Below are 19425 nucleotides of genomic sequence, written 5' to 3' on the forward strand. Positions count from 1 at the left end.
GAATCATTAAGTGCTGTCTGAAAACCTTCTTCATACTGAATAGAAGGAAAATGCTTTGTGGTCATTAGGGCTTACAGGAATAGCCTGAACACCCACCACCATCTATTTGTGCTGCAGATCAGCTCTGCTCCAGCTGCTGATGCCACTTGTCAGTGAACTGCAGGCTCCCCCCACTGCAACAGCAGCACTGCTGCTTTTCCTTCCCCTTCCAACCAGCTCTACCAGCCAGGGCAATTTTGCAGCCTCTTTCTCCAAGGAGAGGAAGCATCTTAAAGATGTGCCCCCCTGCACAGGGGAAGAAAAGCATAATTGGTGTTGTTTGCCCTGTCAGGACCTAAGCACAGCAAGTAATGAACAGAAGGAAGCTGTTTGGGTGTCCTGGTTCAGCTTTGACTTTGCAGTTTCCTGCTTTACCTTTTGGGGCACATCTCACTGTTGACTCCTGCACCTGTGTTACCCGCCCAGTTCTCAGTGTACATTTGTTTTCATTATTCCTGCACCCTCCTGCTGTTTTTTCTGACAAGCTCAGGATCTGAAGGCTGCTTTCCCAGACCTTTAAGTAACAACCCATCATCAGCTGTGCTGTGTATGGGAGGCTGCAGCTTGAATTTGTTTCCACAAAAGGCACAAGACCTGCCTAATCAGCACTTACCTAAGTTTGCTCATGCCAGACTGAGTCAATTTACAGACCCTGCCTGCTGTTGACCCTGCTGTCTGCTCTGGGTTAGTCTGGCCTGCCTCCACTTTCTGAAATTAAATGTTGGTATTTTTAATTGCGGGTTTTAACTCTTGCCTAATGGGGCACAAGCTCATGCTGTTAGAGATCTGTCCCAGATAAGGGAGAAGGACTGCATGGAGAGGAGTTGCAGTTGCTGATAGTGACAAAATGGGTCTGTGCCTTCTGTCCCTCACCTGCCATTGAATGCAGGTGAAAAAACTCCAGTACCACTGTCCCCTTGCCACTGCTGCCCAGCTCCCAGGCACCACCATGGGGCAAAGAATCCAGATTTTGGAACAGGATGCCTCCCTGCCAGTTTAACCCAGAGCAGCTCTGAGGCTGCTACTTGCTCGTGTTGCAGCTGAGTGAGCTCATAGCTGCTGGAGGATTTATCTTGTGGGTAGGCATCTCAGGCTTGCATGGGGTAAATGCTCAGTGCAGGCTAGAAATCATGCTGTTTTATTGCTATTCTTTCCTTTTTGTTGGTAAAAACATGTGAAATAAAACTAGTTCATTCAAAATAATAATTGCAATGTAGTTTTGTAAACATTTTGAAAAATATGGACTATTTTTCCATATATTACTAAATTTGACCAAAGAAAATATTATTTTTTTCCTAAACCAATAAATAAATGATTAGTAAAATTATTATAGCACTTCTTTCTCTTTGATTTTTAATGAGACTTTTCTTTCTTCTATGCAGCTATCTATTGTTGATCCCATCTTAAAAATAGTTTCACGTTATGGGAAAAACGTGGTCTATCCTATCCTATAGCTTGCTAGATGGGGTGTCAAAGGTTTGCAGACTGCACATTCCAAGTTCAACTCCTTATCATATGATCAATTTTCACCACCCACAACCAGGTTCTGACCATAGCAACACAGACCCGGGATGAACATCCGTGAAAAAATAAACTCAGCACCTACCTGGGGGATTGAGGACAGATCACAGAAGTTATGAAGCCAGCTTCACAAGCTGATTTATGTCAACTATGAAGAAGCTGCAGATCTGCTCTACTTTGGAAACAAACAGCTGAAAATTTAAGCTGCTGTCACCTAGTGTGCAGCAAAACCACAGGTCTGCTGTAACAGCTGTGAGAGTTAAGGTCACCAGCAAGCCAACAGCTCAGATTAAAATTTCAAGCTCAGAAAATGTTTGCTTGGTTTTTTTCTTAAGATTTTTTTCCAAGATTTGATTTGCTGTTTCTATTTCCTTCACACACCAGACCACAGACCTAGCTCCATTACCATCCTGGCACTGATAAAAACCTGAAATAAGCTCTTTGGTTGCTCTCTCCTGCTGCGTTTCAGTCCAATGCCTGTAAATTCCCTGTGGAAGGCTGTGACCACCTATCCTTGCCAACTTGCACAGAGATGCTTCCCAGCTGCCTTTCTTGGTTTTCCAGGGAGACTTTGGCTCTGCCCAGATAGCTGGAGGAGCTATGGAGGCTGCAGTGTTTGTGGTGTAAAGCTGGAAGTTTTTTTTTTACACTGTCACAAGGCTTGTCCAGAGCAGTTGCATTCCAGTCACCAAGCTGGATTGTACCTGTGCAACAGCCTCACAGCATCCCAGGGTTGTGTGTCACTAACATCAGCCAGGCAAAGATATTTTTGCACTCAAAAGTTGAACAAGAACATTCAGGATTTCTTTTTTCATTAGCATGTACCTATAAGAATGAAGATGGAAACCAGAGTAGATATTAATGCAAATCTAATTGCAGAAGCTGTCTGAATGCCAGCAGGGAAATTCCTGTTGTCAAGGATGAAAGACAAGACATGTCCCATTTCCCAGAAGTGCTCTTCATTAACTTTGTGAAAGTCAAACAGCTAATATCCAGGTAAGTGTTCTCCACAAGCTCCTTTGCTCTCCTCCCCTGAAACTGACACACAGAATGCAGGACTCAAGGTAAAGACACATAGGTAATGGTCACAATATTGAAAAAGGTTATTTTCTGCTGATCAGATGTGAACCATGTATAATCATACCAATCCAAACACCTCTACTGCAAACCAAAGGCTGCTATGGCCAGTATCTGGGTTAACAAGATGGCAACTTCTTGGCAAATTAGTCAAATAAATGAGAGTTTGTTGATAAGATCTTGGAATCAATGAGCCCAAGGAATGCTCACAGCTGTAGTCTGAAATTCATAATTTTTTAGCCTTGACTTGTAATCTGAGAAAGCAACTTTACAGAAGTCTTACACATCACCAGGATGGACATGCACTCGGTGCTGATTGCACCACAGGTAGTTCCCTTCAGCTGGTGCTTTTCCTATTGATCTCTCCTTTAAATTGATGGTGTTTAGCAGCTTCATAAGCAATGAAACCATTGATATCTGTCAGGATTTACACCTCTTTGACCTCAGCGTGGGGCAAATATTGCTATCAGCTTTATGTGGTTTTTCCTGTTTGTTTTGAGCTTTTCAGTTAATCTGATTGCAACACACAGCATGAGGTTCAGAGGTTTGAACAAATGCAGCTAAGGCATTCATGTGGCTCCTCTCCAAGACATAAGTGATCCTATTCTGCATAGCTCTCTTAATAGCACTGATGATTTACAGGACAATCAGTTCTCTCTCTGGTAAAATAAGTTTACAATGATTTATATGTAGTATTGCTCTAAAGTATGTTTTTATAAATCTTGTGGTCCTAAGTGTTTGTCATATGAATGTCAGAGACCACACAAAAGTCTAAAAATACTCATGTAAACCCTTCTGCATATGCTTGACATCAATGCAGCTATTGTATATTTTCATTCTCAACACAGGTTAAAATAGTGCCACTCACTGTGACAGTGTAACTGGGGGCTGCTAAGATGACAGAAATAATTTATTATGCTGCTTACAGCTAATAAAACCCCATGTGCTTTGGGGCAGTTTTTGAAAATACAACTCTCATCCTTTTCACATGTGAACACTTGCTGTTCCTATCATCTCTGGTAGTCCTTAGACAAAGGTTTGAAGCCTGCAAACACACTCTAAACTAGGAGAAAGTGGAATGTTTGACTGCATAAAATGAGGACTCCCTTGCACCAGAAGAGGCAGCCAGTCCTTTTTGTTAAGTACAGCTATTGTGTGTTAAATGTGTCTAAACCCACGCTAACTTCTGAGGAGATTCAGCCCATTTGATCAAAGGAGCTCTAACTGGCAAAACACAGCAGTCTCACCAAGTCCTGCAAGAAGCCCCATTTCTGCTGGTGTGCCAGACTGCTCAGCAGTGGTTTGATCTCCAAAATTCACTCCTCTGGGCTGGTGTTTTCCCTCCAGCTCCTCTTCCCTACTTTCTCTCCCCTACGGCATTTCTCTGTTCTGCATTTCCACTTTGCTAACTCCCTCACAAAGCAATATCACAGGGAATGAGGCATTGTGGAACTGGCAGCTGTTGTAAACCTCATCACCGTGCCTGATCTTGGATGCATCGATCTCATTTTGGAGCTATTTATAAAGACAGAAGAAATAAAAACAACTCCAGCCCATCCCAAGGCAGGGTTCACTCTGAAATGCATTCCGTGCTATAGAAGCCATGTGCAGCTTCCCCCAGTCACAGCTATGCTTACTGTCATAAAGTTTCTACACTATAAAGTCTTATAAGTGAGGATTTTTCATGCCATTCAGTTCTGATCACTGCTGGTCTTACTTCCTCAGCCTGAGGCACATTGTAATAAAATAAAAACTGGGTATGAAAAGGTGTGATTGGGATCTATGCAACTAAAAAAATAATGATTGTTAATAACATATGTATGTATAAATAACTGCTCGTGTTAGGCTTTCATAATTAAGTGTACCTGAAAGACAGAAGGAATAGTAAATTTGTTCACCTCAATTTGGCTCTCTCTTAGGCACCAAGGACAAACAGATAACCAGTAAACAATGATTTATCCAATGCTAAAATTCCTACACTAGGCACCTAACACTGGTGGCTTAGTTTAGGAAGGAATTCATACTGATAACCTTCAACATCCAGCACAGACCTACAGCAGAAACACCTCCTACAGCCATTCCCAGAACTTCAGCCTTCCTACTCCCTTAAGAACAGAAGGAAAGGGCTGTTCCAAGTTAAAAATGAGTAGAAAATTGGGTTTGATGCTGCCCATCTGCGTTTCATTCCTCCTGCAAGGAGAGGGGCTCATCCTTCCCAGGTGCAGTCAGCAGAAGAAGTTTGGCTGTTTCCTGCAGGGGGTCAGCAGGGCTCAGCTCCATGGACCAGCTGTAGCACAGAGACACAGCAACAAAACCCACTTGAGAGCCAAGCTCTGAGTGCCTGCCCAGCCCCAAAAACCCAGCAGCACTTGTCTGAAGTGTGGCCATGAGCTGCAAGGTGTTAATTTTTAAGCTTTTTAATCTAGCAAGCAGTTGAGTTCATGAGGCTCTGCTCGTGTCTGGAGGCACACACTTGCCTCAGCTCCAAGTTCCCTGTGAAACTGCAGCTGTGCCACCTTTCAAAGGGAAAAATGACATCTGTGTGAGGTGGATAACTCCCTGGCACATGCCTGTCAGTATTGACTGAAGGCATTCTTGTACCTTGCCTCTACTGGATGCTGGAGACACTAGAGTAGCCTAGATTTCCATTCCCACCCTGAATAGCAATCCTTGTAGCTGGGAGTTGATAAATTAATATCCCTGGGTAGATATGCAACTACAAGAAAAAATTTAAAGCAAAATTTCCACCTGAAGGAACAAGAACACTGATAAAGTGAAGAAAACATTGAAATTATTTCAAATATTTGCATTTGTGTGAGACAGTAGAAGCTGTGTGAGAGGAAATGAAGAACAAAATTGCACTTATCACACAAGAGACAATTTTAAAAAAACCTAACAAAACCTGTAAAGAAGCAAGAAAAAATAAATTCATATATGAAAGGATTATGACATTTAAGTAAATGATAAATGAATTAGAGACAGCAAACTGCACCTTGCAGTAGTCCGTACAGCAACAACTCAATAAAAAGCCGAGAGTTTCTAGTTATGAAATAAAATTGAATTGCAGAATGGAGCCAGGACAAGGATGAATTCAACAAAGGGGAATTCACATGCAGTATTACAATTCAGTCTGAATTCTGAGCCCTTTTAGACTTCAGATAAACTGTATTGTTGAAAAAGTATTACTTGTATTAAAAAAAAATCTCAGAAATCTCAGATATATCATTATTATCAGTATTGTATTAAATTTTATGTTTCTTCTTCTGTCAAAACACAGCAAAAGCTGTGAGAGTTTTCATGTTTCCGTGGTGCATCTCAGAAGTACAGCTGGGAGTGCTTTTCCAGAGAAAGCTCTTTTCATGAATTTAACCCTGCTCTTTTCTCCTGGACAAGGCAAAAAGAAATTCCCAAAAAGGTTCCTGGCTGCAGCAATTTGGCTTGTATCTCTTGCTGGCTTCTGGCTTCAGCCTCAGAGAATCAAGATACTCAAAACAGCCTATAAGAAAGAAAAGCCAAACTAAAGCAAAACAAACTCAAAACTCAACTCCCAGCCCCCAAACCCTGGCTTGTTATTTGTCTTCTGTTACATTTTCTGCTCTTGGAGAACGAAGTCATGATTCATGAGAGAAAACCAATGGTTCCTGTTATCTTCATCTTCTGTGGAGAGCAGGGCACACTTATTCCAGTTAATAACTGGGGAGAGAGAAATGTATTTATGGCAAATAGATGAATGTTAAAGAAAAAATCAGCACGTGATTGAACAAGGGAATCTCTACTAGCTGACCAAGAGCAGTTGGTTTTGGGTGTTATTTACCATAGTGAAGGTCCCACTTTTCACTTCTCATGAAATTGCTCTAGACTTACTTCTATGCAAATAAGAGCAAAATTTATTCATTAGTTCAGTTGAATATCACCTCTGCATAGGAGAAACTTTATGAAAAGTAGAAAAACCAACAGGGTACAACCATATATTTGTCATCAATCAGTGAAATATTGCACAGCTTTTTCTGAAAATGCACGTGGTGTCAGATGAACCATGCATTATTTCTAGAACCTTTTGTATATTCTTAATTGCTTAAAATTACTGCTGAAGTTGTTTCTACAACCACTGGCTGAAACAGGTGCACTGTACACCTCACCTTCCCAAACTGCCTCGGGCCACAAGCTTGTGCCCCACTCCTCACTTTATTCCAGGAAAAATTTATCAAGTGTAGAAATCAAGTGTATGGCACGGGGTCTGGCCCAAAATTGCTTTGCAGTCCCAGAATTTCCTTTTCTATCCTTCTCGCCCAGGAGGTCCAGTGAGGCTCCCTGACTTCCTCACTAACTGAACAAAATCACTAGATGATTTTTTTTCCTTTTTTTTTTTTGTATTTTTAATAATACAATTGAAGTGTTACCAGCTCACAGAGTCTTTCACCAACCTCTTGTTAACTGAGCTCTGGTATTATCACATCTGAGTGCCAGCAGTATCAACTTCATTTGAAAAAAGTTGCTGGCTCTTCTAGCTGTAAAGCAAAAAACCTGGGTATCCCTGTAGGGGAATAGGGAAAAGTGGCAAAAATCCCCCTTTTTTTTTTTTTTAATGGCATCATTATAAAGCTCAGCTCACAGATGCTGTTGCCTGGCCTTGCTGACATTGAGAGGGGAAAATTCAGATGACAGAGAATATCTGTCCTGAATTTATAGCATCATGTGGCCCAGTTGTCTGTCTCTTCCCTTCCAGAATGGAGCAGTACAGAGCAGACTTCCAACTGCTGTAAAGTGTCATTGTCTTTGACATATAGGTCAACATATAGATTTGAGGATCAGAAAGAACTAAATGTTCCTTTCTATATATAGATTTTAACATAAAAGTTACTACAGCATGCTAAGGCTGCAAACTCTGGTACTAATCTTTTCTTTGCATCCATGTAACTTCAGGGTTTGGTTTTTTAACATAAAAGATTTTTTCCCCTGAATTTTGGCCTCACATGCAAATATCCATAAGCATATTGTAAAGCACGTTTTAAAGCCTGGTAGTGCTCATAAATCAGGATGGTTATACTTGCAGTAATTTCTGTGAGTGGGTGTTCCTGTGCATGAGAAGATATGCAAAATTGGACAGTGAGATGAGCCATGATGAACATTAAAGGTCCAGGAGCAGATCGATAGCTGGTGTCAATTGCCAGGGCTTCATTGATTCCAATGGTCCCACGGTAAATACTAATTCAGCTGGAGCTAAAAACATTGTCATCATCTCAGCAGCTGCTCTGTGACAGTGGGGATGCAGAACGAGGGGCAGGCCTTACCTCCATGCCTCTGAATGGTGCCAAAAGGTAAAATTCCCTGGTTAGTCTCATGTTTAGAAACCTCCTTTATTGGCTGCATGTGGGTATGTGCAGACAGAGCCATATACACACAAGAAGGAATTTTCTGAGACAAATACACGGCTTCTACTGCTGTGATGGTACTTTTATCTTCAAATGAAAACAACATAAATTTCAAAATAAATTTCAGAGACTGTATAAAATTTGCTTGTACAAATTTGTTGCACTTCTATGAGGTTTTTCATCCATCCCAGTAGCAAAGGGTCACGAAACTCAGGTTTTAATCCACGATTTACATACAATACTCAAATTCTTTTTCAAAACTAAAGCTTATTACAGGAGTGATGGTTTCCCAGGTGTACAAATTACTGAGGATTATAATATCAACAAAAAGGAACAAAGCCAGGTTGCATATAAAAACCTACACCTCCTAGGTGACTCTCAACAGGTTTTTTTCTAAACATTTTCCACCAGATAAAGTTCATTATCTTGTGCTAACAATTTCCCATTTCACAAAGTTAAGGTTTTACTGAACCTGTATATAAGAAATTGATTATCCAGTGGCATGAATAGAACCTAAGAGAAAAGGGACTTTGTGCATGGCTGGTGATGAACTCATTGATTCTGCTGCGAAGTTCTCTTGAATGCCTTATCAAATGCTGCTAATTTTCTGGTCTGCATACAAATGTATTGATGTGCCAGAATGTAATCAAATTGGAATGTTTAGAGTAAAAGCTCATTTGCCTTGTTTCAAATTGTTCATATTTACTTGGAGGCCTCAGGAGGGCATCTTAATCTTATAGTATTATTATTTCAAATAGAAAAAAAGATTTTTAATGTTATTTGGAGAAAGTCCCTTAGCTTGCAGACTGAGGGAAAAAAAATCCCAACCAGAACTGCTGCAACAGATATTTTGACAAAAGCTTTGAATGAAAAATAACAAAACCTCTGAAGGGAATTTCCCATTAATCTAATTTATTTGGAAGCACATTTTCACAATAATAATTAAATTATCTAATGTTCGCTTACATTAAAAAGCGACCATCTGTAACTGTTCAGTACTAGAAAAAACTAGTGGGGGGAAAGGCCAATATTTTAAACTAACATCACAGGGAAAAAGCAACAACTTCCAAACATCAAAGGAATACCATGATGTTTGACAGCTTCCTGTGAAGTCAGCTGTTTTATCTCCTAGTGAAGTTGGCAACAGAAATTCCAGCATCTCCTGTGCAGTGATGTCTTTAAAACTGTACCATGTTTATTTGTTGGACCTCTATTCCTCCGGTTTTCAGAGTGTGTGAGTAACAAAAACATCCAATAATTAAAGATTTGTGACACAGGAATCCATGTTTAGTACAGACAACAATAATAACAACTCCATTTTCCTATGGAGGATTTTATCCAGGAAGTTCATCCATGCCTTGCAAGTCTTCCGTGGCAGGAGAAAATCAGGTACAACCAACTGAGATACCATTGAGCAAAATGCATTTTTTATCGGTTTTATTTCTCCTAGAAATGTCAGCACAGCACATTATATTGCCTGTAATTTCAATAGATAAACGAGACAATGATTCCATTGTTATTTTTTTTCTCAAAATGGTAGAATACATTTTCTTAAAAAGGTCTGCAAACATATTTACAAAAGTGTGAAATCAATAAATGCAGGCTCTTTATATTTTTACTGAACTTCCAAAGACTGACTGATATCCTAATTTTATTGGAAATCTGGTCCAAGGATGATACAAGAAATTAAATATCACACTCAGTTTTGCTTTTGTGTATGCTACCATGAAAAACAAATCAAATAGATAAAATATTTTGAAAAGAACAAACTTATATTCCATGAAGCACATGAAGATATTCCAAAACCATTTCTTATCTTTTAATTTCAGCTTTAAAACCTCTCTTGCTCTTTCTTAATATTGTGTTAAAACGTGGGACACCATCTTACTTTTGGAAAGCCAGCTGCTGTAATGTCAGTATAAAGTAGCCACTAAAATATCATTCACAGTATCTGCATCACAGGAATGGACTTTTTTTTTTTTCCCCAAACAGGAGTGACAAAATTTGTGTTGTTGCCTTCATCTTTCACATTTTAAATACTATTGGCTGACAGAAATAAAGTGTAGTGTCATGCTTGGTTTACCTAAATCATTTATTTTATAACTAATAAAAGTAAACAATTACCAGATACTGTATATATAGAGATATATAGATATATGGCCACAAAGAAACTATAGTAGAAAGTTATTTTGGTTTTGATAAAGTTAAGAAAAGCACATAAAATCATATTTCATTAATATCTTGTTTTATGGCCATCAATATTTTTGTATTTTTTTTGTTTTGTTTCATCAACATAGCAAAATACAATCTTGTTATTAAACAATAATTATCAGATGGCAGACAATTCTTTTTATTGGTTTACATTGGCAGGTCACAGTCTAAAAGCACAACCACATCAGGCAGAAATTGCACACAGACCGCCCTGGATTTTGAAGACTATTTTTATGCTTCTACAAAAAGACCTTAATTTAAAACTGGGGACTGTAACAAGTACTAAGTACATGTTTTTGGTTGGCTTTTTTGTTGTTGTTGTTAAATAGGGATGTAAAATAACTGAAATTGCAGTATTTGTTTTGGTTTCAGCTTAATTTTTAACGTCTATGCTCAATGTTAGCAAACATATTTTAAACGTCTCAGCAACCTTTTATAATAAAAGTTCAATCACCCAATAAAACCGAGGTGTCTTGAGGAGATTTATGTGTATGACAGTCACAATGTCAATATTTCTGTAAGAAATAGCTGTGGTGGGGCTGGCCTATAAATATGCAGTTTTATTAATTGTAGAAGGCACCCTCATGTCTTCAAAAACCAGACTGGTCTTAAGATATTACTCTTTATTTGAGACAGTTACCATTACTTCATTAAAAAATGACAAAACAGCAATAAACATTTTAGCTCTTTAATGAGCAAAGATCAGGTCTCTTAACATTGGAATAATACTCGTTATCCAGATTATCTTTATTTCACTCACTGACCAGTAATATGGCCAAGAAATACAAAGTAATTTTCCATCAAGTAGTATACAATTTTTGTGTGTAATAAGCTTTCATTCTTGAAAAAGAGTAACTGAAAAGAAATGTTTCTGTTACTGCAGTTAGTTTGTCAGAGAAAGTTCTTCGCATTATCTTACAAACTATCAAAATTGCTAGTAATTTGAAAAAATGTAAAAAAAAATCACATAACTTTAGTCTAATAGAAATATAGTACAGGTAAGAGAGAAAGTATTTATCAGGGATGTGCTCTTAAGTCCATCTCAATTATTTCTTTTATATAAATGTACATCTGATTACATATACAAACGATTTGAAAGGACCATGGTATAGAATTACTGGAAAGCAACAGGGGAATGAAAAATTTCTTGTGATTTTAGAACATTCACTTCAAATCACACAAACATATGTAGTATCCAGATTTTAAAATTTCCAGTTGTTGGCGCTCTCCCCGTTCTCATATACCCTCTTTTTCTACACTCTTGCCATCTGGTCTAGAGAATTAATTGGAATGACAAAGCTAATGTATAGCATAAAGGGAATTAACATTATATTAAAGTGTTATAAGTAAACTTTGTAACATGCAACATGAGTTGAAACAATAAACTGAAAGATGTAATCAGAGCGGTAATATTGGGGCAATTTTAAATGGCAAAACGTCATTGCAATTAAATTTTTGGGCACACTTTACCTCATCAATTTGAACAAAATACTCTGTAACTAAATCACAGCAAATTATAAATCCTTCATCAAAGGAGATTCCATTAAAGTTATAGTTATTTCAAAGTCAGAAATTATTTAGGTGGAAAGGAAAAAGAACATTAATAGTATACATTTTTTTCTCTGGGATTTTTATCGGTGAGGGTCCACCACTGTATACCTAGAATGCCATAAATACCTTTAAGGACTGTTGCAATCCCTTCTTTTTCAGAAGCTACCACGAAATATTTTACTGTAATTACTTTTGCCCCTTTAAAACACTTCTTTAGGTTGTGCCAATTGATGGAGAAAGCTTCTATTAAAAACTCCAATGGGATGAGAAGAATTTTAATTACGGCTTAATCAGCAGCACAGCCACCAAGCATATAAATTATCATGCACATCGTGCTAAAAATATCCAGTTTCCTTTATTCCCACAACTTTTATACTGACAGCACTTATGTGATAATGTTGTACCTGCCAGGCTGTAAAACTTCTCTGACTGGCAGATTTCAGCATGAGCCCCTTTCTAAGGCCTTAACAGCATTGGTGCTTTGTGTACTTATTCAAATATGTAAATATGGTCTACACAAGAAAACAGGTCCAAATAAAAATTGGTGAAAATTATCTGACATTCCATTAGTGTGTCCCTTGTGCATATTTATAGGTTTTTAAAATTTTCAGTCATAGTTCTTTCCTGTTTGTGTTGCACATGCCTAATTCCATTATGTAACTTAAATCTTCAAAAAATTAATACTTGAATGTGAATGAAAAAGTATCATTCAGGACAACTGCTTCAAGCAATTGCAAACAGTTGGGTTTTTTTGTTTTTTGTTTCTTTTTTTCTTTTGTTTTGTTTGTTTCTTAAGTTCATTTGATATATGTACAATTCATTTTTTTCAAAACCCCAAATGTTCTTGATATGTATATTCACATAATATTCCTCCATATTTAAATAGTAAGAGTCTTGTAGGTTGAAAGCCAAGTAATCTTCAGTAATATCACCTACTGTAATCCATCAAAAAATAAAAGTTTGTTTCGTCTTGTCTGGCTATACCCTGGTTGTTGAGTGTGAATGGGGGTGGGGATGAGGATGGGGCAGAGTATTGTTCTGTCCTCCAGTAAATGTGTTGAATGTGTGTAGGGGCTGAATCCCTGGTATAGTGTTGGGGATCATTGTGATGGTGTTGGGTGTCATTAAGGGGATATCATCAGGAGACCTTCTCATAGCTAGCGTGTAGTCTGGGGGACAGGCGGTCCTAAGAACCACCTCATGTGGATGGATGGACTCACATTCATGATCCAAGTCAGTGTGCTTCATTTGGAGGGACATTATCTCCTCTTCTTGTGCATGGGTGAGATCATTGGTAGTGGTACGTTGTGGGCTACATCTCCTGTGAACGTCATGTCTCCGCTTGTCCTTTTTGTAGTACAACGCTGCAAAGGCCAAAATGTTCAGGAACAGCAAAGATGCGCCAACTGCGATAGTAACGCTCAACTCTGTCGAGTAGTCCCTTTGATCCACTGAAAATGGGCTTGGCTGCTGTTTGGGATCGTCTTGTTTGGCTGTAGGAAAGGCTGAAGTAACTGAAACAGAATTTTTCCTTGTGGGTCTGAAAGTATTGTCAGTCGATGGCACTTTAGTTGTGGTAGAGGTATACTGTGAAATGTCGTTAAGATTGTGCAGATGAGGTACCAGTTCCAACCAAAGGTTCACTTTATTGGCCCTATAGTGTTCTTTAACTCGTGGTTTTAATCCAATGTGAAGATACAGTTGGTCTTTCTGAGAATATCTGGTCCATGCTACTTCTTCGAAACGATTTGGTTTTGTGTGGATGAATTTTGTGTCTTGCGGCACTGGTTGATTTGGGTCACTGAAAGAAAAAGATATCCCCAGTGTTACAAAGCATTTCAAATGGAATTATAAAATTAACATAATTAAGATTTTATACTAAACATTTGAGACTGCCTTTGGACGGAGCAGAGTGCTATTCCCTAAAATTAGAGGCCTTAATAATATTGATTAGAAACAGCATTATGCAAAAGAATCATTCTTTTACACAGACTTCAGCAACTTCCCTGGTTCTTCAAAATCTTGTGCTGCTGAGGGAAGATTGCCTGGGGTGTGATGATGTGGCCAAATGTCTGTGAGAGACCAGTGTGAGGGAATATTAAGATTTTCTTGTCGTTTTTAGCAGCAAAAAGTTCATACAGCTCTGCATTTCTGTTGTTCCTGTGAATCATCTGTGGCCTTTCAGAGGGGAAGGATGATGGCAGAGCACAATTCAGTGCAATGCATAGTCAAAAATAAGTGGTGAAATGTAACAAAGGTTTTTAAACTCCAGTGAAAAAAAAGAACTAATGAAAATGGCAAAACTCTCCAAATTTAAAGCCACATATTTTATGGTCAGAAGTGAGAATTTAAGACAAAGTGTGCTACTAAAATAAGCTGTATTATATTTGATGCAATATTTATGTAGTTTTCTATCTCATGGAATGAAAGTATCAGTGGTAGGGCAAAGGCAGGTACTAATGTAGCTGGTTTTAACTCTACACATATGTTAAATGCTTAGTTTTACACTTTTCCAGTGTTTCCTTAATTAGTTTTGTGTATATTTTAAAATTTCCTTGCAGAAAGTCTGCAAAGATATTTTCACCTCTTTTTCCTAAAACATGTAAGTGAGCCAAGGGACATTACAGTAAATGTAAATATCCAACTCAATTCTTAATCTCTTCCTCATTCTACAAGTACAGAGGAATTCCCAAGGGAGATAACAAATGGAAAGCCCCACTCCATCCAAAGTTTGCCTACAAGACCATTCATTATCTGGCACTCACCCAGTTTTTGCAAAGTTTGTCCAGTACGTCATCACCACCGCACTTAGCATGACGTCATTTTTGGAGAAATTACAAGGAAACAACTCAGTAGGACCAATCATGGGGATTCCTAGTACGTAAGGAACCTCATCTCCATGGGCTGCATCTGCCCATGCAGGTACCTGATCTGTCTGGCAATGATGGTAGAAGGCATAGAAGTACGTAGGCGATCCAAAATTCGAGTGAAGATCCGCTGTGGCCACTGCTGGTGCAACCCACTGGTGATCAGTAAACAAAGCCAGCAGTGTTTTCCTTCTGGTCTCGGGGTTGTGCCGGTCTGCCCAGTCTGTGTACATAAATTTAATCGTTTCCCTCAATATATCTTTGCCTTCGGGGTATCCGTATAAGTTATCGACGAAATTAGAAACTGCAAAGTCAAAATCACTGGCTGATATGCCATCTTCGCTATCCACAATGTTTTCAACAAACTTCAGCCCTTCCCCTTGGTTAACTCCCAGCATGATGTCGTAGTTGAGGAACTCTCCTTGCTCCATCAGGATCTGAGGGTCGTCTGGTATCACGTCGCCGTCGATGACCGGTCCAAAGGCTATGTGGTATCTTGCTGGTTGGATGTCCTGGTCAACAAGTTCTCTGTAAGGCTTCTTCTGTAGACATTCCACCAGTTCTACAGTGTCTGACATGTTGCAACCAACTTTTGTAGCCAACATCCTGGCATATTTTGCAGGCTGGAAGCTAACTGCCCAGCTGGAGAGAGCTGTTCCACTTTGAGCTATTGCTCTTTGAAAAAGTCCTGTGGGGAGAAATATTTGAAAACTACTGAAGCGACCTTGAAACAGCCACAGACTTTGAAAGATTCAAAGGAGTTCTTTGAAACAATAGAAAACTTTAACAGAAGAGATACCTGAATCTTAATAGTACTTAAATATAAGGGGTGGTGAGATCTGACTGCTGTTGTACCTACAGGTAATGTGCATAAAATAAATGCAGTATGTGCTGAAGCAAATGATTCTCCCTCAATATAGTCCAGATTTTCAAAAGGAACTTAGAAAGAAAAAGGAGTGTCATTACCTTATATTGGACAACACTATCAGGTAAAAAAAAAAAAAAAATTAAAACCCAATATAGGTTGGAGTAAAAACCATCAAGTCTCTGAAATGGGTTAAAGTTTTTGGTATTGTTCAAGCCATGATCAGCATGCATGCATACAACTACATGTGAAATTAATTCTATTACACTTTGTAATGTTTTCTTTGGAATTAAACTTGGTTTGAAAGGTGCAGTGCTTTTAAATTGTGTATTACTGCAAAAGTTGATATTCTGGAGTAATAGATGAGAAGGTACCAGGCAGCTATTAAGTTTATAAGTGTCTAAGTCAAAATCTTTTCTTGTATGGAGCTTTAAGGCAGGTTTATATTGATCACACCTACATAAAAAGGGAAATGATGTATTTTACACTGTTTAGCTTTGTAATTCAGATATTTAAACATATGTTCAGCTATTCAGTTAAGGGAGAGAGAATGATCTGACACTGCATATAAACCTGCAGTAAATCCCTAAGCCTTCAGTGCACTTAACTTGAATTTAGGCTGATTTAATTATCACTCTGGACCAGGAATTCTACCCAAAGAAATAACAAAATGCGTTAAAATTTATGTTTTCCTCTCCCTTTGTAAGGATTTTTAAAACATGTCCTGGATGATAGCCTCGCCCTCTTGTAGTCAGTAAATTAATGCAATTATTTTGCTATTGTCTTCAATGTAATCAGAACTCCATTCTTGTTTTGATACTTCTTGTGCTTCCTTTGCATTTTTCCACTGCATTTGAGGAGGGTACCTTGGGTTCTGAAAGAGATGATAAGTCTGAACCTTGTGTAAAATATTGCTCAGAAACTCTGTTTAGGTCATTTAGGTTGTATTTAATAGGTATTTAGACAATATCTGGGTAATGATGTCCTTTCTGCTGTTTCGTGAGGAGCTTGGGGTTTTTTTTCATTTTCACAGAAGTTCATTTCAGTATCATAACTTTTGTACAAACTACTGGAAAATATTTTATACTGGACTTTACCTCCTATAGGTCACTCTGGGTAATACAAAGTGGTCTGGAGTGTTCAAAAGTTATGCTGATTTAAGATATATGGGTCAAAATTTCGTTTTACTTGTGCTGATGGGCAACTTGAGTCATTCCACCGTCTCTGGTGGGGGACTGAAAGTGACACCTGGCCTCACTCAGTTCCACCAGCAATCCTTGCTCCAATGCTTGGTGAATAGCTGGATAGTCCCACCAGAGGAACTGGAGTCAGGGCTCTCAGCTTACCTCAGAAATTTATTCCAATTATGCACAACATGGCTTTTGCTTTGATAAGCAACATATTTCTATTGATAAAAAACTTCCCTAGGCTCTAAAGCAAATCAGAAATGCTTTTACAGCTTCTGTGGCAGCACCAGACCCTGTACACTCAAAAATGAGTTGGAATGCCTTGCTGACAGGAAACATTTTACAAGCTTCTCTGGAATTTTAAATCGTCCAATGATTTAAATCATTGTATTAGGCCCCAATAAAAAATTCTTCAAATTAGATAGGTATAGAGACTGAAATGTGGAAGCTCAGGCCTCTTCTTAAACCTATGAGGTCGTATGCAAGATAATATTTTCTTGCAAGATATGAGTAAAAATAAGAATGAACTTGAGCTATAAACATCTAAAAATATATTTGCATGTTTATAAGGTCAGATATTGAGCTAGTATAAATCAGCTCAAAGTCAGTAGAATTACCACAGAGGAGCCAGGCATTGTAATAAATGTAACTCAATGACAAAGCTGAATTTTCATAAAGATGTATTTCATGATAATTCATAATGTCTGTGGGTTTTTGCATATTGTGTAAATCTAACTTTATTGCTTTATTAAATATGTCTGAACAAGGACAGAAAGTGTAAGCTATGTGTAAGAAAATGCTGATACAAACCCTGTGGCTTAGTAAGTGCTACAGAAACATCAGATGCTGGATTAAGTAAAAGTGGTCAAGTCCTTTGGCCATAAACCCATCTGAGGAAATGAAACTAAACATCCCTCCTTGTGCTGGAGAATGCTGACAGGGCTATTCCTCCACTCAAACCATTTGGTGAAAAATAAACAACATGAAAAATTATTTTCATTCTGTCACAGAATTTGTGGCAGAAATTTGTACCTCACAAATGGTACAAATGGTACAAAGGATGGAGAACTACATTTTTATATAATAATGTGTATTATTATTATTAATATTATTATTATTATTGTTGTTGTTGTTGTTGCTTATGGGCTTCAGAGTGATAGAAAGATTTAAATGTTCAGTGGGCCACAGTGCTTTGTGACCCTTATTCAGTGTCTCACTGAAGTAAATAATAATAATTTGCATGTATTCATCTATATTTTGAGAAGATGGGTGCTGCTCTGCCTACTTGCAGGTGGGAGGCTGTGAACAGCTCCACCTTGAAATAGGCTGAATTCTTCCTCCCAGCTGCCAAGGGAATCTTTCAGAGGGAAATGGCAGAAGCAAAGAGAGCTTCTAAATTTACATCTTATGAAAAAGATTGATTGAAAATCATAGAATCACAGAATTCCAGAATGGTTTGGGTTGGAAGGGACGTTGAATCTCACCCAGTTCCACCTCCTGCCACAGGCAGGGACACCTTTCACTATCCCAGGTTGCTCCAAGCCCCATCCAAACTGCTCTGGACACTTCCAGGGATGGGGCAGCCACAGCTTCCCTGGGCACCCTGTGCCAGGGCCTCACCACCCTGAGGAAATGTTAAGAAATATCTACTTATTTGAACCTGTCCAATTTGTATTTTATTTTTTCTTTCTTTTTTTTTTTTTTTTCAATGGCAGATTTAACCACCTCCAAATGAAACATAACATGGGACTGTGGTGAATTGTTCTGTTTAATCCAAATTTTATCAAAGCATGAGTGTGCTTCTAAAAGAAATCCTCAAAAATTTACTTCTACTGAACTTTCTTCAGACCTGTCTAAATGCCTTGATCCGCTGTGTTGGTGTCATAGTTCCTCATTTTACCCCAAACAAATTCTGTTCTGGTCCTGGCAGAATTCTGGCCATGTGTTGGGATATCACAGGGTATCATTTGCTGATGAGAGGCAACACATGACTGTCCAAATATTGTCAATGTGGCTTTTTGCATTGATGTCATGTTACACAAAGAAAATTGATTTTAATGCAATGTAAAGAGTTAGGGGAAGATAAACCAGGTGTCCTCATTCAACCTGGAGTTAATCCTTAATGAGAAATTTTGTTTTTAGAGCTCTGAGGAAAGAAGATGGTGCATTGAGACCCTCATGTCACAGTGCAGTGAGGTAACACTTACATCTTGATTTTACAGTCATCTTCTTTTAAATATCTCCTATGTAAGTTCAGGTAGTTATGGAAGAAAAAAAGATTACACTAAAAGTCAATTTATGAAAATAGACTTAAATTTAGACCACGGTCTTATTTTCCACTTGACTCTTCTTGTAGAAGTTATATTTTTCTCTCATTTAAAAAAGCATAATGGCATGGTCTAAAGAATCTCTCACTTCTATTGACCTCAGTGGTCTTTGTAACATGACTTTGGGGAAATGCAGCTCTTTTAATATCAGCAGAATTATGTTTTTATGACCAGCCAATTAGTCCCCCATGGAGATACAGCAATATAAATTAGTGGAGGATTATATGCACAGGGCACAGTGTGGTGTCCCTGATAAAACTAATACAGATAAAAATATGTGAAAACAGTTAGACAAAAGTAACATGATCAATAAGCAATAGCCATGCAAATGAGAGACACTGTGTGAAACTGTGGTGCAAAAAATCATAGAAAGAATAAGTTGGGTGCCTCAAACAGCATGATTTTAAT

At 38.3% G+C, this 19425-nt stretch overlaps 1 protein-coding gene across 5 annotated transcripts in view; it reads right to left on the reverse strand.

Annotated features, from left to right (window-relative positions):
- Positions 1 to 12749: 12749 nt before the first annotated feature.
- The window catches only part of NLGN1 (neuroligin 1), a gene marked incomplete at both ends in the record, with an annotated part of 288923 nt that continues 282247 nt past the window's right edge, over positions 12750 to 19425 (reverse strand). For all 5 annotated transcript variants that reach the window (XM_084212653.1, XM_084212652.1, XM_084212651.1 and 2 more), the window contains 2 exons: positions 12750 to 13572; positions 14537 to 15326. In XM_084212653.1, coding sequence (XP_084068779.1) covers positions 12750 to 13572; positions 14537 to 15326 — 1613 coding nt within the window. The remainder of the gene's footprint in view (positions 13573 to 14536; positions 15327 to 19425) is intronic.

This window comes from Fringilla coelebs (genome assembly GCF_963513975.1).
Source record: "Fringilla coelebs genome assembly, chromosome: 10".
Classification (NCBI taxonomy): Eukaryota; Metazoa; Chordata; class Aves; order Passeriformes; family Fringillidae; genus Fringilla; species Fringilla coelebs.